We start from the raw sequence: 25,470 nt of genomic DNA on the forward strand, positions 1-25,470 counted from the left end.
CTGAACACGAAGGCTGCCTGTGAATACCTTTATGGTGGGAGTGAACACTGGGGGGCAGGATTTTTATGTCATGCTTGTTGCAGAGTACAGAAGCTTTTTTTCTAAAGCTTTTACCAAAGCATGACAGTCTGAACAGAGATGAGGAGTGAAGCTTGTTCTGAGGCTGATGCAATCTTTTGAAGAACGGAGAAGGAGCATTTGAGGGGAACTGTAATACCGTGAACTTCAAGGGATGAAGCTGGAAAAACGGCAACACAAAGACCAGGCAAACTATATGTGCTATCTCTGTTGGGTTTGTTTTACCTGCTGCGTGTTGTTGGCTGTGTAGGGCAGCATGGTGGACACATGAAACATAATCTCGTAGTCCTGGTAGCGCGTGTAGAGGGAATGTGTTCCAGTTGAATCCGCTGCAGAAACACACAAAGTCATGCAAAGAGACAGACAGGTAGAGATTTAGCAAAATCAGTCCATGTCTCTGAGTGAGAAACTGAACTCAAACTGTCACAGCCAGCCTGAAACCTGTCCCATTTGCCGTTCTCTGCTGCTCACTGAAGGGAAAACAGCTCGGAGATAATCAGCAGTGACTATGCTATTTTGCAGGCATTGCTCAGATTACATGTGGCAGATAGGAGTTATCTTAGGCTTTCAGTGGTGCACTGATGCCCTTCAGATAATGGTACTGCGACAAGGTGAGATGCAGCCAATAGATCCGGGGTGTAGCGTATGTTTTCAACTCACTCTTGTTGTCCAGCTGAGCTCGGTATTTTTCCCAGCCCTTCAGCCGCACCCGCTCCCCGAGCAGATCCAGGAACTCCTCAAACGCCGGTCCGGAGCTCTCGTTGTTGTACATGTCCTCCTCAGAGCTCTGCCCGGCCCGGCAATACATCACCCCGACCTTTCTCTGAAAGTTCAGCTACAATTGAAGAGAGACAAACACAGAGCTCAATGCACATTTGCAACTTTATCTAAATTTTTCACACAACCTTGAACTACTTTGGTAATTTGGACTCTTAATTTGACATCTTACTTGACACTTCAATTTTGCTCATTTCTACACAAGTTCCAGCCACTGAATGTTAATAAGGTTTATGCAAGCACACAAGACAGTTTATTTAACCGGTTCCTTTTTTGAACTGGTTAACCTCACAGAAGGGCCGCACAGTGATTCAGCAGTTAGCACTGTTGCCTCATAGCAAGAAGTTTAAGGGTTTGAACTGGCTGGTCGGCTGTGGCCTTTCTTTCTGTGTGAAGTTTGCATGGTGTAACGTATCCTGTGTGAGTTTTTTCTAGCCGTTCTTGCTTTCTCCCACAGTTCAGTGACATGAATTTTATGTGAACTGGCCGTAGGTGTGAATGTAAGAGTGCATTGTTGTGTATCTCTTTGTGTTATCCCAGTCCAGGGTGTAACCCACCTCTTACCCTAAGTCAGCTGGGATAGGCCTCGATCTTGACTCTCTATAGGATAAAGTGTTTATATCTAATGGATAGAAAACTTAGAACAGTGGAGTGGACAGTGGAGCGAGAAGCTTCCAACAGAACACAGAGTACGTTTTAATATAAATAGCAAGTCCTGCACTGTAATAAAAATAAAGTTTGTAATCATGGTGACGGTAATTAAACTATCCAGCAATCAACAGAAAATAATTCAAGATAATTTTAGAGTCTGATTAATTATATGTTTGTTTGGGCCATTTGTTAGTCTTTAATTTAAAAGCTTGCTTGCTTTTTCCATTTTATTGTTAAATCTTAGTATTATGTCATCATGTTGAACATTTTGATGAGGGAATTTTTGCTAGAGGAAAACACCAAAATTGAAATTATAATGTATTTTAGTCAGTAAATAATTACACAAGAGATATCAGAGAAGAAACACAGTGAATGGCAATTTTCCCTTTAAAACATTAGAGTGAAAAATAATTAAGTGAGAACTTATTGTAACTGCTGTGGACAAAACTAGCTGCATTCCTATAGTGTGAATCAACATGGTGCAGGGGGAAAGTGTAGCTGGGCTTTCACACCCAAACACACCTGATAGAGTGCTGTGGACGGTAGGGGTGGACTCTAAATGTCAGCTTTTCAACAAATAAATGTGCCAGATGCTCCAGTCTGACCTTTGAAAAATAGCTTTCTGATGCTATTGTCACCGTTCAGTATCCTGAGAACCCGTCTTCCTGACACAAGCGGCCGTCTTTAATATCGCAGATGTGGCATTACTCACCCCCTGTTCGTCCAGCTTCAGTAGGGTGTCCCGGACCTTGGGGGAGTTGGAGGCCAAGCGAAGACAGTGCAGATTCAGTTCAGGCATGATGAACTCCAGCAGCCTCTTGGGAGACAGACCTCTGGGGGTCGTGTGACGGGCAGCAGAGGGCACCGACTCCTCCAGGATGGAACCTCGCAGTGTCTTCATCTGAGGAGAGGATTCACATTCAACACATCCAGTCGAATCCATTCTACACGCATTTAACCCGAGGAGAGCTCTGAAGAGAGAAGAGCGACCGTTTTACCTCTGTGGTGCGAAAGATGATTCTGTAATTGTACTGAGCTCCGCTGGTTCCTTCCTTCTCCTCTCGACGGAAACTGATGGCCACCGGGCCGAGGCGATCATCCATTCCAAAGAAGTTCTGGTGTTCTGTGAGAATATTAGAGTCGAGTAAATACAGTGAGGAGCAATAATGAAAATTGTGAGCATGTTGGGGTTAAAATATGAGGCTTATAATGAGTGTCCAAAAATTCTTAACATGTAAAGTGGGGTTGAATGCTATATTTGATTTTACAAAAAAGAGCAAGATGATATACTTATGTTGTAAAACATAGCAACATGTTGGAAATACAGACACTATAATAAACTTAAAAGCTTCTAAACAAATGTCTACTACAGCCACAGATTCAGTTACTCAAGAACAATTGATTCGAATTCTGGTGAGAAAAATAAATCCCTACTATGGCTGTTGAACTATTGTCCTGTGCACATGGCCAAAGAGCATGTTTATTATCCACAGCACACACAACTGCTTTTTTCCCGTTTCTTTGTACAGCAAAACTTCCCAAGGGAAGGATAAGGTAAATTATAAACCTCCTTAGCCTCTACACACTCCCTTTGGAATAAAAAACACATAACTCTCCCATTTTCTGCCTTCCTGCTCCTCCCGAAAATCCCTGAAGTCCCTGAATGATAAGATGATTATGAAAAAAATTGTGTCTTAGATTAATTTGCAACCTTGTGTACTTCCATGTTTTGTTAAGTTAGAAAGTAACAGATTTTTATTCTTCTGCTTCTATTATCTCCGTTCCCTGGGGAGTAACAAAATCAGCAAAAATGAAAGTTGACCTGTGCGACATTGCAGAGTTCACCTACCTTTCATGTAGAAATATTTGCGGTAGTAATGGGCTCCCAGGTCGGCATGTTCTATAAAGTAGTTGCTCTTGCCCTGCAGCTGGACGTGACTTTCTCTGGGCTCCTCCAGCACCGAAACTGCATCGTTGGGGGTCCTGAGACTGGACCAGAGTCCTCGTCTGCCCTGGGACCGACCCAGACCCACCTGCTCTTCTCCTCCCGTCTCATTTCGGAAGTGTGGGCAGCTGAGGAGGAGCTCATTATCGTTGCCGTCACCTTCGTCCAGCAGCAGCGACTGCTCAGGGTCATCTGCGTTGCCCCCGTTGCTTCCCCCGCCTTGTGCAGGTGAGGACGGGGTGGACTGGGAGAGCGGGCGCAGCTGGGAGGCAGCTGAAGCCCCTGAGGTGATGTTCTTTTTCCGTCCGATGCTGTCTCTGTTTGTGGCCGCCTCTGTGAGGTCAAAGAGGATGCTCTGAACATCGTAGTGGGCAAAGTTCCTCACCCAGGCTCCACCCCCGATGTTGTCATACGGACCTGGTTGAGGGATCTGAGGGGGGACAGGTTTGGACTTTTTACTGAGACCTTCAGGCTTTGGAGGCTTCGCAGGTTTTGGGGAGTCTCCTGATGAAACGGACAGACCCCGGAAGAATCCGTCGGGCTCTGGAGGGTTGCCCTGCAGGCCTAAAAGCAGGAAAGGGTCTTTGAAGCGGAGGGCATTGGGGCTCAAGGGCCCCTGGTCATCTGCGATTGGCTCCTGCACTTGAGTCTGTCTTTCCAATGACGACAAGCTGCCGTATTCCCTGTGTAGCAGCACCCCTGAGTCCCCCTGAGCCCCCGCACCCACCTTCTCACCCACCGCCCGAGCTGCCTTCCCCCCCGCCTTCCCGGAGGAGTCCAGGTCTCCTAAGGTTACATCGCTGTTGCTCCTCTGCATGATGTGGCCCCGGCCCACCGCCCGCAGGTTCAACCCCACCCGGCTCGGAGTGAGGCTGTCTGCTTCGGCCCCGTCACCGTCCCTCCTGGGGGGCCACTCCACAACACCCGCCTCCCGCTTGGGGTCAAAGCTGACGGTGGCGATAGGCGGCCGCACATTCTGACGGCGAAACTTGCGGATGAAGAGGTCATCTGACTGCATGGTGCTCGAGAAACCGACTCCGTTCCAGTGATGTTTTCTCCACTCTGTTCCAGAGCTTTCTGCTTTCCAGTTAAATTTCTATCTTGGTCTCTACAGTGCTGGTGTGAAGTGGGAACACTGTGCACGAAGATGAAAAATCCAGCTGAGTGAAAGCAACAAATGTAGTCCTCATTCACACCACTTAAGATGCTTGCACCTTCTCGACCCTCAAGGCGCTCACAGAGGCCCCTGAAATGCTGCACGTTGTCAATGAGTTCTTGAGTGTGAATGATGAAGACAGAGGAGAAAATGCAGCTGTTGCTCGCTGCACAGGTCCATCAAGGGGTGCAGATGTGTGGTTGGGTGGTTCTCCAGTTGCGGGGTGCTCCTTCCTGTGGCGTGAGGATGAGAGGATCATCACTGGAGCCCGACTCTCTGTCCTCTGTGTTGGAGAGGTTCTGTCTGTATCGACCCTTCTAACATGGCAGCCGTTCGTTTGCACTCTTCAGTGCCTGCAGCCTCCGTTTTGGTCTCCTCCACTTGCCACCTGCATAGAAAAAGACAGAAAGAAACTTCATTTTCTTAATCGTTCACCTGCATTGCAATCACCTTAATCGACAGCTTTATATTCAGCCCATAGCAGCTTGTCGGTGAGTATCCAGAAGCATTCTGTGGGGGAGAATGGCTTTGATAAACAAGTACTGAACTCTAACAACAAAGCAGCAAGCAGGTCTGACGTGAGTTTTATTGTTGAGTAATGCCTTGTACCTCTGTTTTCTGTTTTGTCTCATTATTATTCTTTCCTTTAAACACTTTCCGCTCCAAAGTTTCCCTAAATAGTTCCATAGCAAACCTAATGCTCACCACATCCACCCTGCACACGCTCACAATAGACAGTATTAACAAAGGGGAGGGTGCCTTCCTGGCTTACTGACAGTGTGCCAGCGTACAGGAGAAATGAGTGTGTCTCTCAGCTTAACGCGGGTTCACACACAAACAGAAAGTTTAGCCGTTTACTCCTGCACAAGAATTTAAAAGCATGTATAAGTAGCAACAACAGAAACTTTGGCAATAAATACAGATCGAGTGAAGTCATTATCTTCATTAACTCAAGAGATTTAGAGTCATTTACAAGCAACAGCTTCACGGTTTAAGACTTAAAAGCAGAGTGCTTCCCTTTTTTCTAAGGCCTAACAGAATTCATTGCTTTAAGTTTTGATAGCGACTTACCCACAAACTGGATGTTGTTATAGAACAGATCAGCCACTTACTGTCATCATTTGTCACCCGTGCCCTGTCTTTGACCAAATTGACGTCAATCAACTCGAGCTGAAACCTTTTGTTGTTCTCAATAAGGTATGAGGCTTCTTCCTGTCTAGCTTTTTCACATGCATCTTCCCTCTCGTGCTTGCAGCCTAAAGAGCAGGTGCAGTGGTGCAGAGCAGCTACCAGAAAAAGCTCGACACACACAGACAGTCATGTTTCCATCACTTCAGAGGACATCGCAATGACTCACAATCATTTCCTGCAGTCTAACTAAAACCACTACTTTCCCTAAATGTTACATCGGGAGTCACCTTAAAATTTTGTGACTTATGTTATGAGGTTTTGTGTTTTGTTCCCCAAATAGGAGGCGAGTCCCCAGAATGTAAACAGATTTATGTCCTCACAACATGAGTAAGTCAAGTACACACACACACACACACACACACACACACACACACACACACACACACACACACACACAGTAAAGTGAGGAAGTGACAAGAAATCTTTGTTTCCCCCCTCCTCGCCTGCTCTCACACTCTCTCCATTTCCTCACGGCGAAAGAAACTATCGGCTTAAATTTTGCAGTGAAATGCCTTTTTAAAAAAACATGGACGCCGAGCTACTCTCGTCAGGATCAAAGTTTATCAGCAGCTTCGACGGTGTGTCGAGATATGCTAAACAAGCGCCGCGGTGTTTACATTATATCGACTATGAGACTTGGTGACATTTGGCGCTCGCTGTCAGCAGGGAGTGCTGGTAATACTGAAGGCGGTGATTATCAGAAAGAGGAAGCAAGGCTCGTATTAGACTTGTCTGTCATTGTTTTTATTCTAACTGATCCTCCACTGGATCACTTTAAACAATGTCGTCTGGGCTTGTTTTTCTATTTTTGTCAGTCATAGGGTTAAAGAACGACAGTCACCCAAGTTCTTGTTTTGGAGCAGTAAAAAATGCATAAATGCTTGCATTCTGGAGAGACTGCAAGAGTCTGATGCTGTGCGGATTTACCTCCCAACGAAAAGCATCTTTTAGTCTGTGGTTTTAAACTAAGTGAAAGGAGACACTGTGCTTACACAAAATTACAAGCATTACAGTGGAGAAATACTGTGTTGCAAGTATTTGTCATGCATGTATGTTTTTACTTAAGTTACAGCTTTAGAATAAAAATTAAACTCCTCATTACTCAGAAGATATTATTGGAATATGATTATTGATGCATTAATGTGTTCATCACTTCAATGCTGTAGCTGGTAAAGTGATATAACCATTTTATGTAATCTCTTGTGAATTTCCCTTTCACGAGCAAAAAAGTTAATCTATAGTATAATACCATCAGTTATTTACTCATTGCATTTTGTATTAAATTGAATCTACAAAGTAATTAAAGTTATAAAATAAATGCAGTGCAGCAAAAAGTAGAATATTTGCCTCTGAATTGTATTGGAATAATATAGCAAGAATAAAGCAGTACTCAAGTACAAGTAACTTAGAACTGCACTTCAGTACAGTACTTGAATAAATGTACTTTACACTGCTGGACCACTTTAAACAATTCACATCAACAATATAATGCATTTTAACTTGGTGCTGTGAGTCTGCTAAAAAAAAAACAAGCAAAATGACCTTCAAACAATCACTAGCCGTCTGTAATTATTGCAGAATGTAAATGTCATTCAGGTCATTTAATGCACTGATTTCCATAAACAACACAAAGGACACGACCTTGGTGCTCTGAGTGTGACTCTGGTCCTTTGTGCATGAAAATGTTTATCTTGATGGCTAAGGTTACAAACACGCCGCGGTTCCATAAGATTGAATGATATGTGTAACACTCAGCTATAAAATTACTTTGACGAATGTGAGGCCTGCTATTCTGTCTGCATTAAATGCTGAAGAAAATCCATTTTGTTTTCAGCACCTTAGATAGATGCAGGCTTCTTTCTCCCTGACAATCCAGGACATTTCCAGCCATGTGCGGTTCTCATCTGACACAAGCCCTGCTTCACATAGAGCAGCCTCTGTGCGGCGTCTATATAGTGCCAAGGCTTCCGACATTAAAAATCTACTCATGTTTCTTTCTGGGAACTTTCAAACATCCTTACTCATGTGGGTACAATTGATGTGTGCCTATCTGCCATCACTCGGTGCACCATCTCCTGCATGTTTCACAATGTCTTGAAAAAGTGTGAGCAATCAATTTTCTCCACTGTCTCAAAGTGGGAGTGCGGATTATTGGCAGCAGGTTCTTTTTCCAACATCACAGATTGCCTTCATGTTGTTCCAACAACAAACTGAACTCCGCTGGTTGGCCAGAAACACTCCTGCTCTCCACCAACACAGAGTGCAGGTTGAACTTGGACACTTATCACTCACTGCCTTTGTAAAAATCACATGTTCCCGAGCTTCTTAAGACCCCCAACCCGTGAATCAGTTCCTGTTTCCATAGCAACATGTCTGGTGCCACCCTCTCGATGTGTTATCCAGTCCACCAGAGCTTTATAATAACCCTGTTTACTCTACTGAAACGGCTCCACTTTGTCAAACAAGCCTTCGACGGATGATGCTTGTGTCACTGACCTTGGTCAAACTACAAAAAAGAGGACGACAAGGACAAACAAGGCAAGAAAATGATTGTGTAATTTACCTGCTTCAATCTGAAACACAAGCTGATGATGGTTGACTGTGTAATCTTTCATTTCATCAAATTTCACAGCTCTTGAACACCAGTCACAATCATAAATTAACAGTATAGATGCTGTATTCATAGATCTACAGGGATCAGGTGGTTGCAGGAATGTAATAACCTAGTTTGTACAGAAAGAAAACACATTCTATTTGGATGCCGAGCCTTAAAAACATGGTAAAATGTTAAAGTGGCACTCTCACATTAGCATATGTATATAGTTACTATGCATACCTGTTTAATTTTATCGCAAGTTGCAGCATCTAAAGCAGAAAAAAGAAGCCAACGCACAAGTGACAAAAACTGAAACACCTTGAATGACCACTAGAGGCTGCCTCCAAAACAAGTCAATCCCCAAAGGTCCTCATGTCAAAATGTACAACTTTAGAGCAGAATATGTTGAAAGACTGGTACAAAAACAGTTTGGGCCTCTACTTAGCTTCTTCATTCAAGCCAACGGTGTAAGCAGCAAAATGCCTTAAACCTTCATTCTAACAGCCAACAGGAGGTAACTCCTCTGGCTGTAAAAAAAAAAAAAAAAAAAAAATCTAATCGTGGAGAAGTCTAGGTGAAAATTACCCCTCTTCTTCCTTAATTTGCTGCCTGAGTAAACATTCTACTGATGAGTTTATGGTCTCGATCGCAAGTTTCGGGACTCGTTACATAGAAAATGATGAATCAAAATGTGTTTAGAGGTGGGTCTACCCTGTGACTGATGTTTGACCATGATTCATTGTTGATGTATTGGTATGCGGAGTGTCCTTGAGGTCTCAGTCAGATTAACTACTTGCTCAATATGTCTGCTTTCAAAGGACAAAGATGACGACAGCTGATTTTAAAAATTTGAGGTTTCAAAACAGTAGTCCACAAACCAATGTGTGATGTCAGAGTCCCCACATCCATCTTTTATAAAGACTGTAAAAATTAGTAGTCAGATCACGAAGGGTTCCTCCATGGTATGAAGTCAGTCCTTTACCTACACAGACTGTATATCTATGGCTACTAGAGCCAAAAATATGCCAGAAACTGTCAAACAGAGCCAAGGTTTCTGTTTATTTAATGCTGATTTCCTTTACACCGGTGATATTAACTAGTTGTCTCAAAGCCTCATAATAAGAATATTCATATTGGGGCTATTTTATTTGAGCAGTTTGTTCTTTATTTGTTCCTGTGGCATCTCAGGAACTGAAACTGATCAAAAAGCTGCATAACACACCTGAGTAGTGGTTCCAGAAGAAAACGGAGGCGTAAATGTCCTCAGCTGTTGTGATGTTTTAGGTCTTTAATTCGCTTGGACTAAACTGTAACCAGCTCTGAAAAGGAATCACACAAAACTTGGATCACCAAGTTATTTGCATGATTCATAGCTACATAATCTGACGGGTGTTTCAGCATCCACCAGGTGCCCAGTGTTAAGATATTTTTCATCCATGTTTGTTAGAGATACAAACAGATTCCCTTTGAATCAAAGTCAGTTACAAGAACATGAAACTATTCTCTCTAAAAGAACTTCATTCAAGCAAAGGAGCCAAATGTTTTAAAAAAGCAAGTCATGTTCTCACCCTCTGTGACACGCGATGTCTTCAATGAGATCCAGACTAGTGTCTAAATAAATATGAGCAACCAGTCCTACGAACAGAAACTGTCCTCTGTGGTACCACGATGGAGAAGTGTGTGAAACACCTTACGTAGAAGTACAAAGTGAAGAGGAACTGATGTGTTCTGTCCCTTCCCCCTCAAGTTTCTGCTCAGTTTCTTTGGGAAGCCATTGTTTGTAATTCCTCTGTATTTCCTGCTGCATGCATTAATCTGACAATTTAAATATCACTGTGCAGGGCAGCCTCCCAACACAAAATCAACAACGCTCTGTCATTTAAACAGATACGTCTTGATCAACACAAAAAAAAGCTGCTACCCTTGAAAAACACACACACAAATTATTAATAACCAGCTTAATGTCTTCCCAGGATATTTCTAACCGAACCATCTTATGAGCAAATATCAGTCTGGCTTAAACCAAACCCCAATATAATCATAAATGGATCATATCATAACAGCAGGACTGACTGAGAGGCCATAAAAAATAACTTAAGGTTATTATGGAGGCTTGAGACAATAAACAGAAATGGGATTTTTTTTTTTCAAAAGCTTTCAGTACGGCTGACTGTACTCTGATTGAAAACATGATTATGTATCTCAGTGGTTTTAAAAACTGTTTCCAGAACGACACACAATATCACACGAATGAACTGGTTTAGTCTGAATCTCTTCAAATGCTGCAATGAACCAAACAGTGCAATTTTGCAGATGTTTATGTCTTCTTTGGAGTGGAAGAAGACTGGTGCATCCTTTTCTAACACAATAAGACCATACTGCCTAAACATAGCACAGGAGGTTGCTGCCCATGCAGAGACGACTGCAGAGAGATATCAGGTAGCAGCAGCACACATCAACTCGCCTTTCAGCTGCACGAGGAAGCAAATGCTCCATACAGTAGTGGCTGCGTGGACACATCCACAGTGTATTCCTTTGTGTCAGTCACAGTAACAGTTGATGGAAACCACGTGTGACCCCTGTTGCTCTCTGACCCACAACTCCACCATCATGTCACCAGATATGACTTGACCCAAAAGCCACTTTGCATTAAATGGCTTTGGTAAGAAGCCACACAGAATTCAAATGAGCGATTTTGTGTTATGACTTACATCTCTGTGATCTGGCTGTTTCACCGTATACACAGATATTTCCATATGCCATCTGTGTCTCATTCATTCTTCTGCCTTTCAACCACACTGAATTTTCTTTGTCTGTCTCTTCCACCACTGTTTCCGTCCAGAAGGAATGACCCAGACATGCAACTGACGCTCTCCAGGATTTTTTTTTTTTTTTTAAGATCTGGAGCAGACCACTGGGAGACTTCTGCCTGCTGCACTCGGCAGATTTCCTCATGGTACCAGAGACAGTCTCCGTCCCTGAGAAACTCAATAATGCATGTAGACAGCAGTGCTTATTCCTGTGTCTCCTAAACTTCAAACTCGGGCCGTGGATCTTGGTAATATGCTCACATGCTCTGCTGATTTTAGTGCCAAGCTCTTGTGTCCATCAGAAGCAATGACGATATCAGGGTCTTGATGTTATCACATCACTGAATGCTAGAGGTCTCTCAGAAACCATTTAAGAAGACAGGGAAATGTAAAATTATACTCAAAAATGTGGTTTCTTCTGGATATTTGAGCTTCACTGCACTGAATGAAGCATGTTCAGGGTTTAGCATTAGAAGACTGACTTCCAATGCATCTGCTGTTTCTCTGATTTCACCTAAAATCTGAGTTTAAGGCCTTTACCTAAGCAGCACTGGCCACACTAGAGCTATTTAGAAGCCAGTCTTGACCTAACAGAGAGCTTATAACTCTAAGTAATGTAGGCGACATATCATTATTTTCAATGGTTAAATATTTCAAATTACAAATATTAGCATAGCTGGAGGCATAGCAGTTATTTGAAGAATTTTTAACAGATAATTTAACTTCTTAATGGAAAAATCATATCACACGCAAATTATTAGTCATACTAAATTGTTTCCAAACCTATCTTTGAGTAAATCTTAAAGGATTAAAGCTCGTTCTTGCTAACACAACTTCACTTTTTTCTTTGTTTTTCGCAACAGATTCACTTCGAAGGACCACTGCTGCTCAGGGTAAATGTTCGGTTTAGCTGATGACAGTCAGTGAGTCCCACTTCCACGTTAAGTCCAGGACAAGGTTAATGGTTCTCTGGTGTACAACGTCAGGACACAAGCGGAAGTCACAGCAGAGTTGTATCAAACACGCACCGTTTTGGGGAAGTCATGGCCGCTTGACTTATTCTGCACCCGCTCATGCGAGTCTGTGTCCTGTGAAACAGGAAGAGACAGCTGACTTTTGAACTCCGAGAGGATGGGTGTCGTCATCGTTTCTGCTCAACACTTCCACACCTACAAGAGACGGTCGCCTCACTGCAGCATGAATGAGCAGATTTTTTTTATTTGCTTTTTGCCAGTTACTGAAGTCAAGTCAACCTTCAGCTCGTCTGCTTTTATCATAATTACGGTGGACGTGGGCCGTCACTTTAAGTGTTTAATGGTAAAAGAAAGATAGCGTCCTGATCTACACGATTGAGATTTGATCTGATTTCCCTTCAGGTGAAGCTGCTGCAATCGGCTTAACAGCTTAGCAGCAATTAGATCTGGTCAGTGACAAAAGTTGTGCTCTTGCTGCAGGTTTTATCAACTCCATCACATCAGGTTGCAGCAGTTGTTTAGACCTGCAAAGTAATGCCTTGCTTCATTCGAAAACCGATGTCTGAAGTTGTGAAATATATCACTCTCTCAAGGCAGCAACTGTTTTGACACGACATTAAAATGATAGATGCAGATACAGAAACCAGAAGTAACATCTGGCAACACACACTGTACTTCAGAGACTTTGTGTTTCAGCTCAGGTATATTTTAAAAATCGCTCCACTTTCACAGTCTTAGGACCAGCCGCTTCGGTGTCACTCTCTATCCTCATAGTTAAAAGCTGCCTTGCCGATTCTTAACCACAAGGTCTAAATCAACTCCTAATAGTGATTGATTTTGGGAAATTTAAAGCCAGGCTCAGTCTCACTCTTGCTATTGATCTACACAACCCTGCTACATTTCAGATCAGGTTGCATTCCTGCTTTGCTTCTGAATATGTGACACTGAAGTGAAGCAGCTGCAAAGCTTTTAAGAGAGTAAATGTGTATTAATGTGGCTGGATCTGATTCAGAAAATGAGTTCATTCTAATGCCCAACACTTGCTCCAGGCATCTTCAATCTTCCCCGCTAAGCCAGCCCCCTCCCTCCCTCCGACCGCCGCCACACTGCGGACAGTGAACTGGGCCAAGTCCAGAGGCTTCTAAGTGGATGGTACTACTGCACTCTCCCTTTTTGTAATGCATTTTATCTCTCTTTTTCATTCACACTGTTTTGCAAACGTCAGTCTGAGCTATTGGTCCCCAAAGACACATAAGCCTGCATCTCGAGCACCTGGTGCTCAATGGGGCGATTTAAAGCACAAAAAAAGAGAAGAGGATAACTGTCAAGGTGACAAGAAAAAGAGCACGCTTTTGAAGAATTTCAAAAAAATTGCCTGCCATTACTTGGAGCGCTATTTTCAAGTGACAGAAACTGACACTCAGGCCAGCAAGTATGAGCAGTGTGATCCTGTCAGTGATACATGCAAGCGATTCTCCTCTTGCCTTTAATATTCCACATGTATCATCACTAATGGAGTGACTTTGAGTGGTTTTTGAATACTTGGCCTAATGATGTTTCCACGGCACTTCAAGGTGACACTGACAGACATCAGAGGGGCGGCTACATTACTTAAAGAAATTGCTGGTGATTATTTTCTTTAAATATGACAGCTGAGGCATCAGTATAAAAATGTAAAGCAATCATGACGACTGTCCTCATTCATTTGCTCCCATGTCCATTATGTTCAAGCATATTAACACGATCTGCATCTTTTTTTACGGTTTCAAAGAAGCGTGCCTTTTCCTGCAGAGAGGACCAATCAGCAAAGAGAGTGAGTAAAATGCAGGCTTTGTCTGCTTCAGCTCTGCTCTATGACACCATTATGGTTATATGTGGAGAGCAAGACTTCCTCTAGGATGAAGTATCATCTCCACACATCATCAAATATCTCTAATTCCAAAGAGCGCTGCACCTTCTTTAGACGTGTCCTTCAAAAATTGAAAAATAAATCTTCTGCCTAATATATTATAAATAAGGCTGGGCGAAAGGGGACGAGGGTTACCATGCTGTTAATTATTCATCAGTTGGTTGCTCCCTTGTCCACTCTCGTATCACTGAAGATGCACGTTGGAGCTGATTTGTTATGATTTAAGTCTGTGTCTGACCTCTGCGTGGATGTGCGCCACATGTCTGACAGAACACCGACATGCTTAAAGTCACGTATTGTGTGACTTCAGTGGTGTGTGGTCGAGTTTCAGTTTGTTTTTGACTGCTTTTAGAAAAGGTTTTACCTAGCAAACAAGCTGCTAAAATGCACAGGACATCTCAACTGTAAGTCAAAGCAGAACATGTAACAAATCAACGCATGTGGGCATGGCTTTGTATTGTTTCTACTCGGTGAACCTCCCCCTGCAGTTAATGTAAAGAGGAAGTATGCTCAGAAAAGCTCCTTCTATAGTATTGTCCATAATAAAACCTCACTTCCTCTTGTAATAAATAGCACAATCTAAAACTGATTTGCTCAGGTACAAATTTCAGCACTATTGTTCCTACAGTAACCTACGTGCTGCTCTGCTGCAGTCAAAAGAAGGCACCGTAACTCCCGCTATTGTTTGACATGTTATTTGCCATGACATCAACGCTGTGTGTTGGCAGAGTACTGCCACTTCCGGTGTATCTGAAAATACACCCTGTAGAAGACCCTGAATGTGACGGAGAGACTTCAGGCCTCGATGTGAGAGATGTTTGGAGAGTGTGTGTGTCTTTGCTGACTCTAGGAAACGGTGTCCAGGCCTTATAGATGTGGCACACTGTCCACACAGCGACAGGAAGAGCAGCTGTCCCTCTGTGACCGCCCTCTCTGTGTGTGTGTGTGTGTGTGTGTGTGTGTGTGTGTGTGTGTGTGTGTGTGTGTGTGTGTGTGTGTGTGTGTGTGTGCAGAGAGACAGCGAAAGGAACTGACCCTCAGCTTCATGACTGTATCTATTATGTTGAGCTCAACGGTTCACTGTTAGCCCTGCGTCATGTGTGCAACCAGCTCTAAGGCAGAGGAAAAGAGATTGCTCAATATTGCTTGAATAGCATTCTGAAGTCCACCTCGTCTGCTATGAGAGGAAGACACACTGCTGACCTCCTGTGCTTTCTCACTGTCCCTGCTGTCCACTGAAATGTAGCGGAGCCTAAAATCTCTGTTTATGGGAGCAAACAGAGCCGAAAGCTCAATCGGTGTTGCTCATGAGTTCTGGGTAAATCAGCAGGGTAGGGTCGTGTCTAAATAGCTGCCAAACATATAAACTAGACTAGGCCTGCACAATACTGTGGGGGGGGGGAAAAAAGCGATATTTTGATTGAATTTTCACCAGATAACATTTCTACAGAATGAATCATTCTTGAATGATTTCATAAAGGAATCCATTTCTGCATAGAAAATTCAAAATAACTTGGAAAAAAGCCACAAAAAAGTATTTGTAACCTTTCTAATATAGTGTGAGAATGACAAAGGCATCGATAATAGTATTTATCGATGGTAGTTTGCACTCATCTTATAGTGCCTTGTGGTGCTACTTTAAATGATCAAACATATCAGTCGTGTTGAATTGTGTGGTGGCAACAAAACTGCAAACAAAGTTATTTTCAGTCAACATCATTTTTTCTGTAGCTAATTTTTTTCCTAAAACTGATTATACATTTCTTTTTTGCAATGAAATCTTCCTTTTGCACATCCAAAAACTCACTCTCTTGTGATTAAAGGCTTTTTCAAAAATCTCAGTGTATCCAAGAATCAGAAAAACTGACTTCTCTTGGAGGTTAGTCAGAGAAAATGACTTATTTAAATCAAGCAGCAGGCAAAGTTGCAGCATGATATCTTTGAGGTCATCTGCGTTCACATCACACTTCCCGTGATGGTGCTACTGCACACACTGATGTAAACGATATACATTATGCAGCCTTGATGTCCACTGTGATCTCAAAAACCATCATTATTTGGAGAAATACACCAATGCCTCTTGTTGACTTTCACAGCACAGACATCTGTAAAGTCTCCCATCAGGTGATTCTTTCTGCCTTTGTAGCCCACACACCTTTCACGCAGAAGTCAAGGTCTATCCATGTTGGAGAGGAGATCACAGCTGCTACTACAAGAGAAGACTGTGTATGTGGTGTTTCTTGTCTTTTTGCATTTCCCCCCTCTTATGTTGTCTCATTCTTGCAATTTCTATTCCTATTTTTTATGGTAAAACATACAAATATTGTAGGAAATCTGCAATTATGAATACCATTATAATTAAATCTATGTAACACACAGTTTTTAAAATAATGGGGAGGGAATCAGCAGCAGTAGAGCTGAGTTGGATCCAACCGGCACCTCAAACGCAAATCGGAATTTCATCTTGAAGCTACCAGTTAGAAATAAAAGTTTTTAAAAAATCATCAACCAACTATTATGGATTTCATTCTACGTCTGCACTTAGTTCTTGCTGCAGTTTGCAGCTTCTCCTCCGCCTGGTGACCCTGTGTCATTTACACCAGCAGCTCTGCACCTTCTGACCTACATAACAACGGCAGCTCACACGGCGATATGCTAACCATGCTGACGTAGACAGCGGCTGATCGAGCTTCTCCATGATGCTGTCTGTACATACTATGGTCATAAAAGGGAACAGGTTCGGTACATCTGTGGCTTTACACTTGCGAGTAAAAACACAAGCAGGCCGCTAATATGCATTCTGTGAACTCTTTGTGTGCACCAATGCCTGCATGCTGATTTACTGAGCCAGTACAGACAACCTACTCAAATGTAAAGTTTATCAGTGTACGCCCGGAGCAACGCCACTGTTCCTGCTGCTAATGCTCTCTTCAGTAAGAAATTGACACAAAACCTCTCTGATTGCGAGGCACATATTTGTGTGACATGAATAAAAATGACTAAGAATAAGGCGAATGTGAGACACCAGTCCAACCCTGTTCTCTTCTGTGCCACTAAGATCACATCTCTCAGTCAGTTTCCTGTATGTGGTCGCTGTTTGGTCCCACATGGGTAAAACAGACGACACATGCAGTGGCAGGTATCTGCTCTCACTTCTTTATTAGCGACGCCTGTGACATGTACATGAAACAGTCGATGAAGCAACTTCCCCCACTCATAGTTGTGTCAGAACAGAGGCTCTTCAGTCTGAAATAAATACAGCGATGATGTGTAACATTTTGCGCATTATCCCCAGAATAGACTACTTCACGAGGGTATTTTTACACTCCTATCGGCACTGAGATGTTTTCTGCCTTTTTGATCTCCATCTACCAAGTATGGCGATGGAGTGACGTGGCGCGAGCCTGAATTGTTGGTCCTGGTCGGCTTTCAGTGGCTCTGAATACCCTTGAGTGCACTTCTCCTGTAATAGCAACGAGAACAATGAGAAGGAGCCACTGCACCGCTTAATGGTTTAATGTATGTATGACATAACAGAGAGGGACATTGTGATTAAGGTCAATAAGCTTGAATTACTGGAAGGGGGCATTTTACAACGTGACCGAGGTTGAGAGATTTTTATAAATGTTTTTATGTGGGTTGTACTCGCAGCAGATGCTTACATAAATATGTCTCATGAAGACAGTAGCTTCCACATATTTTAGGATTATTACATCAGGGTTTTGTTGTTACACATACCTGGCTCAGTTACGATCTCTCTGTGCATTGAAAGCCAAATAGTTAGCAAACCAATTACAACATCATTTATTTAAATAGGCCTAAAACCTCATTCACCAAAAACAATTAAGTTCTTTGTACATGAAGGACCTATTTCTGTGTTCATCCTTGATTTCATACAGGCGCAGCTGATAGATTTTATGAGCGGCTTCAGAAATAATATTAATGACTATTATTCTCATGTGTAATTTGGAAAATACAACAAAATTGTCTTGTGCAGACAGTGATCACTGGGGAACTTTTAAGAAGTCTTTGAATGCATTTAAAAAAAAAAAAAGACAATTGTGTATTCATCTAGGGAATCGACTCCCCAAATGACAAAAATCTCACAGAATATTTGTCATACTAATTTATCTCAACTGCGCAGCCCTACTTTAGCTGACACTCTGAATCCTGAGTCATTCGCTGACATTTTTCAATGTTTTATGCTCTCTGCTGAGTACTACTGGATGGCTACAAAAGAGCAGCAGCCTCGGACTAAACCAGCGAGCTCTGATCTTCCATCAGGATCACTGGTCAGCAGGGGACAGGTGACAACAGAGAGCACGAGCTAAGAGGATCCACCCAGTGGCTTACACTGCCGGCATCCTGCCATCCGATGAGGGGAAGGCTCTGCCTGTCCAACTGCCTGCCTCACTGAGCCCCTACTGGGAGCCTGCCGGGGTGTAGCCATGCAAAATGGCTCCAAATGAGAGGGATGATATGATGCTGACTCAGAACAGCACAAAATCTGCCTGGTAACCTCATGACATGCTCATCTAAATCTCACTGAATGACTGCAGGATCAGATCAAAGTCAGTTTACACAAATCGATGCTACATTTTGGACAACTTCTGTTTAAATATGCATACATGGACTCTCTTGTATTGTAATTTAACATTTTCATCAAATTATTAAGTGAATATTGCTGATTGTGTACTGTTTGTCATTTGCAGGAGTTTCAATCATGAAAACAAATGAAAGCTAAAGTTTAAACCCCGGCAGACAAACAGCTTTGAAGGATATTAGCTGGATCTACTGGCAACATGGATTCGGGTACCAGAGGTTATGGTCGGTATAAACAGTGACTGAGGAAGCACAGGATTGTTTTGTGCCATTGCCAGTAAAAAAAATGAGAGCTAACAGCTTAATCTAAATCCACATGACATTCACATGTGCACAGCCCAGCTCTCCTGGTTCTTGTTTGGTGCAGGAAATAAAAAAGCGGGCCGACTGATTCAAGACTGCTTCCCTCCTACTCTGCCTGGAGTCCCACAGAGTAAAGCCTCCTGAGAGAAAAGACACCCCTGGGTTGGTGAACGCTCACATAAAGCAGAATGTTCATGTTGAGGGCTTTCTTTCTGTATTCAAAAGTTTACAGGAGACTTTTTGGTTCTATTCAGCGAGTCCAATAAAATCCACACAGAAACTGCAAGACGACTGACAAGTTTGATGAGGCTCTGGAGCTGAGACAATTTGTCAATTAATAAACTGCAGCAATTTCATTCACTGAATAATCAATTAAAGTTGCTCCAAGTCATTGATCAAACCCATAAAAGTCTGTGTTAAATGAGCTCAGATGTAATTCTCCACCTTTGCTTCAGCTAGAATGTGAGGATCTAAAAGTCCCCACCTCTGTTTCCACTCATTCCTCAACTACTTGCTGCAGCTTCAGCACACCAGCTCACCTACAACTCTGCTCGAACACTGCAAAACTACTCTACAAAACACGACAGGTTGCTATACTGAGCCATATATAAAGTGTTTGGAAGCAGAGTGGTCTAATCCACTTTCTGTAGTTTTGGAGAAGAATGGGTTTAAAGTTTTGTGTCTTCAAGAATGGCCTAACATCTGAAACGCAGCTGTAATGCGATATTTGGGTTGTGACCACTAAAATCTAGACATAAAATATTACAGAAATGATACAAAACTCAGTTCAGATTTCACTCTGCTTCTTACCTCCTCATATATTTGGGACAGAAACTGATTCTGAAGTAGAATAATGATTCAGAAAGTCTCAGTCTGTTGCTGACAGTTTTGGTTTCTTAGATTTGTTATGAATGAAACCCTGGAAGTCTGAATCCGTGTTTTTGAGACTGTCACCATAGCTTCAAGGTGGAAATACTTCACCATAGCACTGACTACTTATTAAACTGACTACTTATTAAACTGAACATGTTAAGGTGAAAACTTAATTTACACTGGAGAAGGCCTTCGAGCGATGTCATAATCTCCTAATTTTCCACGAACTAAATATTTTTGGTTTGGCTACATGAAGCAAGCAATTTGAATACATCAGTACTCTATATTCCTCTTTTTTTGACATTGTATAAGCTAAGCAATCAATTAACTGAAAAAAAATAACCCACAGATTCATCAATCACTCGTCGCAGCGCTAACTCAAACGCCTGTTTTATCTCTCTCATCATCACTTGCATACGAAGCTCTAACTCTTAAGTAATAGCAGAAAGACGTGTAACCGTTGGACGTGATTTGATTATGGAAAGTAATGAAAACCGACTGCCGCTAATTGCTACACTGCTTTACCAGTAGAATGAATTTCCATTAGTTTCACCTACAAAACATGTTTCCAGGAGAGAAGGTAATTAATAAAGCGGTTTTGTTTGGCTCCCCCAAAAAAACTATTCGGTGAAAACTGAAAGAAAATTAAAGACTACAAAGCTTTCAGTTATTCTGGCATTCTTTTCAATTACATGTTGGGTCTGTGCACCTGCTCTCTCAAAAAACGCTGTGCTTCTTTTTAGTTGCATCGTTCGGACAAGGCCACAGCCTGAGGGTTCGACTGTTTTGATACATACTGTAAAAGCAGCGCAGTGGACGGCAGCAGAACAAAAGTCGACAGCAGCTGAGTTGGATGATCAGGCTGCACACTGTGAGCACCATTATGTCAGTGCTCTTCATGCAGATATACTCATCATTCGCCATAACGACCAATTGTCAGCTGGATTCTCATACACACACCGAAACCGTCCACTTAAAGTTGACCCTGATGAGAAACCTCACATCCTCCCGGTGCACAAACACAACGCTGTTAAGTCACATCCAGTTACCATCACACATCCGTCCTTCCATCCTCGCCAGGTCAAACTGCATTTTATCATTTGGAATGCTAATACCAACCACAGTGAATACCACACTGGATGAGGAATCATGCAGCTCAATGTAAATTAAATGGCCCATCCTTTGAGTGCACTGGCTTATGTAAGCTGCTGCTGCTGCTGCTCGTCTTCCCCCCTCGCTCAGCCCTTCATCCCCTGCTTTTCTTTGCCTCCAGCAGCCTATCCAGCCCCTGAAACCCAAACGTCTCGTAAACACACAGCCCCATCTTAAATGAGAGAGCACGGGGGGTGGCAGCGGTGGTGGTGGTGGTGAGGAGGGTGAGGAGGGGATCGGGAGCCTGACTCCCTCATTTTCTCTGCCACCTTGAAAACACCACCCCAATTCCGGTTGTGGTTCTCCATTCCATCATTGTCTGTGCACATCACACAATCCTCTTTATCCTCTCAAATCCCAGCACACTGCAGACTGATGGCTTTTTCTTTTTTTTTTTTTTTTTGCAGCCTTTAAAAATTATGTATCAGGAATAAATCCTGATCCTCTTTTTGTTCCTGCATCTTCTTTCTTTCTGTGTCTCTTTCATTCTCTATCACAGTGTCCCTCCATCTAGCCATCCCCTCTCCCCTCCTCCCCCTCCTCCTCCACCACCTTGCCCTCATCTCTGAGTCCTGCAGCCACGAGTGCTCTACGGCAAGGTTTCGCAGTGCCTTCTTGACAATGTCATAACACAGTTTTTTGAGACAATCTCGCCTCGTTGGAGAGCTCACAATGGGGAGAGACAGGAAAGATGATGAGGAGGCAGAGGGGGGTTAGTGTCGGGAGAGGAGGAGGAGGAGGAGGAGGGGAGGAGGGCAGGCCTGGGATGAAATGCGACAAAGGTTGCGAGCTGGATTCAAACCTACAATGTCGTGTGTAAATGGCATGTCCAGGGCGCCTCAGCTTGACTGGAGAAAATGCATTTTAAAGGAGGTGACAACAGCACAATGGGCAGAGAGGCAGAGGGAGGACAAGCTGCATGATGTGATAATGCCAAGCCATTATTTCATATCCCTCTCTCGCTCTCATACATTGTCTCTGCCTGGATTGTATGACCATAAGAGCATATGTATGTCTGTAGAGAGGTATGTGGCACAACACGGGGTACAGATCCGTCTATCTGAATTCATTATCATCAGAAAGAAGAACACGGGGAGGCTGGAATGTGAATCCACAGTACAATAAGAAAAGCCTTACCTCCACATTTCAGTTCTGCTCGACCCTGCCTTGTTTCATCCTGTTCCTCTCTGCCGACTCCCTCCCCTTCTCTCCCCATGACAGCATTTTTCTGCTATCTATCTCCCCGGTGAGGCTCTTTTCTCCTCCTCCTTCAGTTCCTCCTGTCTGATGTTCTCTTCCTCTCTCCAAAAATAAAATAAAGCCGCACGGCGCACGCACACTTCCCGATCTCGGTGTCTGCCGGCTCCTCTATTCTGTTGCTAAAGTCAAGAGGCAGGTTGATTTGTGCTGTCCTCCTCCCTCTTTCTCCCTCTCGCGCTGATTCTATTCCATTCACATCACACTAAAGCCAACCCCCTCTTTCTCCTCCTCCTCCTCTCTCTCTCATAGAGCTTCACCCAGCCTCTCTCTCTCTCTCTCCTCCCCCCTCCTCATCTCCTTGTCAGAGAGGTTGAAGCAGCAACGGACGGACAGCAGAGAGGAGAGCTCTCTGTGTCACACACTGAAACCTACAGACTTCCTTTGCTTTAATTTAAACACTCGCTGAATGAAACCCTCAAGATCCTGCCTTGACAACATGACACGACCGAGCACAAATGTGGCAGATTAGACTCTGATGCAATGTTGCATCAAGATCCTACAATTTCCCCATCTCTCTCTCTCTCTCTCTTTTTTTTTGCTAATTACTGATGGAAACAGGCGCCCATGACATCAAACACACTCATCTGAAGCTTCATTCTTCTGTGCCAAAACCGACATTTCTGCACAAGAGAGATAAAGACACAAAAGCTCGAGGGCAAAGGTGAAAATGGCAGCATGTGTGTGTGACAGAGTGTTTATTTGTAGAGACCTCTGTGTGCTCCCCAAACGTAGTCAGTGTGGGTCGAGATCATAACAAACAGTCAACCTGCTTAAGAACAATGAGAGCACAGGAGTGTAAAAAACACAGCTCTGCTTCTGCTTCCCCACTTTTTAAAGCCCCACATACCTGTGAATCTGGACGAACCATTCGGTGATGCCCAAGATGAACCATGCTGCTTAACCTAGGCTGTGTCCGGCACCATCCCCCTAATTACTGCGCCGAGTTTTTCGCCCTGGTCGTACCATATGGCCGTGTGCACTATGAGGTCAGCGGCTCGGGTCTGGGTCTGGGGGGCAGGGAGGGGGAGAGGCCTGCGTTGATGGCAGCGTGTGTCTCCTGGAGATAAGAGAAATAGAAACAGAGGCAGGAGTTGATAGCAGTTGCAGCGGTTTTCTTACAAACAAACTCTCTGAGGGTTCGTCTGTGGTGTGAAGGTGTGCTGGGAGTCGGTTGCATCAGTCAGTGTCTGTTTTAACCAGCTCATGGATAAGCCAATAACAAATGTCTAAACTATTCACTACCTCGCACACGGATGAGGTAGGAAGGTCAGCCATTCACATGAGGAAAAAATAGTGGTTTACTTTCGCTGTAACAAAGAGGAATGAATGAATATCAAACAGTATGAAGTTAATAATGCTAATAAAATTTTGATCAACACACTAGAATACACCGTAGTCTAAAAACAACTGCTCTTTACATTCTATTAGGCCTGCAACCAATGATCAGTTTCATTGTTAGTTAATCTGTGGGTTATTTTCTGAGTCAATCTATTGGTTGTTAGGCCTATAAAATGTCAGAAAAAAGGGTAAAAAATCTCTGTTGACATCCTGAAATGTCTTGCTTAGTCCACAAACCAAAGCTACTCAGTTAATTGTCACAAATGGTGAAAAAAAAAGAGAAAATATTCACATTTTCGAAGCTGGAATCAGAAGATTTAGATTGTTTTTGGTTTAAAAAATTACTCTAGCTAATTATTAAAACTGTTGGCAATACATTCAACAGATGATAACCACTCAACAGCTTTACATCCTTGTGTACAAAAATATATATATTTCAGTTTTGAAGCATGATGTAGTTTGGTGTGAATCCACTAAATAGAACCTCAACACTCAGTGCTACAGTGACACCATGTGGAAAGTCACCATCAAGAACAAGATCTGCTTACAGCTCTGCAGAAAAACACAATTATCTTTCCTAAAAGTTTTGTACCTCTTGCAGCATAATTTTGTGATGTGAAATAACAAAAACAAATAATGCCCTCTCCTCCAATCATTATCATAACAAAGACCTAAACTGACACTTAAAATTCAAGCTAAGTGAAAGACAACCAGAAAGCTGGGTGCTTTTGAGTTCTTGTGCATTAACTCCCATTAATGATTCATGCCATGCATTACAGTCTATCCTCTGAAGTGACACCTATTAATGGATGGTGTCCAAGAATCAGAATGAGGAAATCCAGACGTCAGGAAAGCTGCCCAGATGAAAAATGTGAGGAGGATATTAGATGGGTGTGAAATTCCTCTCAGCCCTCCTGAGGACCGGTGTGGCTCTGCCAGGTGCAGACACATAAATGGGTGTGATGTGATGCAACCAAGTGACAGAGAAGAAGCTGATAACTCAAACCTGACTTACAGAAATGAACCAGCATCAGACCAGAGCTCCTCCAACATGGAGATCAGTGACCTGTCTGCTGCAGCTGTTAGGGAAACGTGTTGACCCGCTAACGAGTGATGCCTCCTGTAGAAGGGGGGGAAAAAAACACAAAATAACAGCAAAAGCCACCATTAAGATTTTTATTTCAATGGTTAAAGGGGCCCAGATATCAAATCTTTACTTATCTTGTCCTGTCTAGCTGTAAAAGTCATCACCAAGCATGAAGTAGACTAAATAGAAAGTGTAATTATCTCACACACGCTCCAGGATATCCAAGCTGCTTCCAGTTTAAGTTCACATTTTGTTTGATATTTAATCGTACAGCTTTACAGATTTTTGATGCTTTGCGGTCGTCCATGTGTTGTTCAGACTTACTCACTGTGCTGTAACAGAAATACTATGCATTAATAGTTGCGTTAAATAAGCCTTTATGTGTGGTTTCAACTTTGGTATTGCAATTTCCTACACAAGAAAAATATACTGCTGCCCCCTGGTGGCTAAATTCGAAATATACTCAGTGACAACACCTTAGCAGTGCAGATAGTGTTTTACCTGGATTGCATTATGTAAAACTTACTTCTTTCACATACTTTGGGGGAAACATACTCATTAAAACATATTTTATAAATCCAGTGGGAGCCTTGCAATAATCAGAGAAGCTGGAAAATATTCAGGCACCTCTAGATCAGTTAATTACACCAATGGATCTTCTCAAGTGGTTCAACAGTAAATATTTTAACTATATACTCACCTGGATCCGCTTCTCAGGCTTCTTTACCAGTAGAAATACATTGAAATACATATTAAAAACACTTAAAA

The 25,470-nt window shown here is 42.8% G+C and overlaps 1 protein-coding gene across 4 annotated transcripts in view; it reads right to left on the reverse strand.

Annotated features, from left to right (window-relative positions):
* The window catches only part of zmp:0000001168 (signal-induced proliferation-associated 1-like protein 2), a 39,730-nt gene extending 16,469 nt beyond the window's left edge, over nucleotides 1–23,261 (reverse strand). For 2 of the 4 annotated variants that reach the window (XM_022212285.2, XM_022212286.2), the window contains exons 1-6: nucleotides 22,155–22,492; nucleotides 3,356–4,995; nucleotides 2,505–2,629; nucleotides 2,219–2,407; nucleotides 739–913; nucleotides 304–407 (exon numbers count right to left, since the gene is read on the reverse strand). In XM_022212285.2, coding sequence (XP_022067977.1) covers nucleotides 304–407; nucleotides 739–913; nucleotides 2,219–2,407; nucleotides 2,505–2,629; nucleotides 3,356–4,469 — 1,707 coding nt within the window. In that variant the 5' untranslated portion in view covers nucleotides 4,470–4,995; nucleotides 22,155–22,492. Of the gene's footprint in view, nucleotides 1–303; nucleotides 408–738; nucleotides 914–2,218; nucleotides 2,408–2,504; nucleotides 2,630–3,355; nucleotides 4,996–22,154; nucleotides 22,493–23,124 lie in introns of those variants that run through there. The other 2 variants (XM_022212284.2, XM_022212283.2) reach the window with 2 other exon arrangements.
* Nucleotides 23,262–25,470: the final 2,209 nt, after the last annotated feature.

The sequence above is a fragment of the Acanthochromis polyacanthus genome, chromosome 17 (assembly GCF_021347895.1).
Source record: "Acanthochromis polyacanthus isolate Apoly-LR-REF ecotype Palm Island chromosome 17, KAUST_Apoly_ChrSc, whole genome shotgun sequence".
NCBI classification, from domain to species: Eukaryota; Metazoa; Chordata; class Actinopteri; family Pomacentridae; genus Acanthochromis; species Acanthochromis polyacanthus.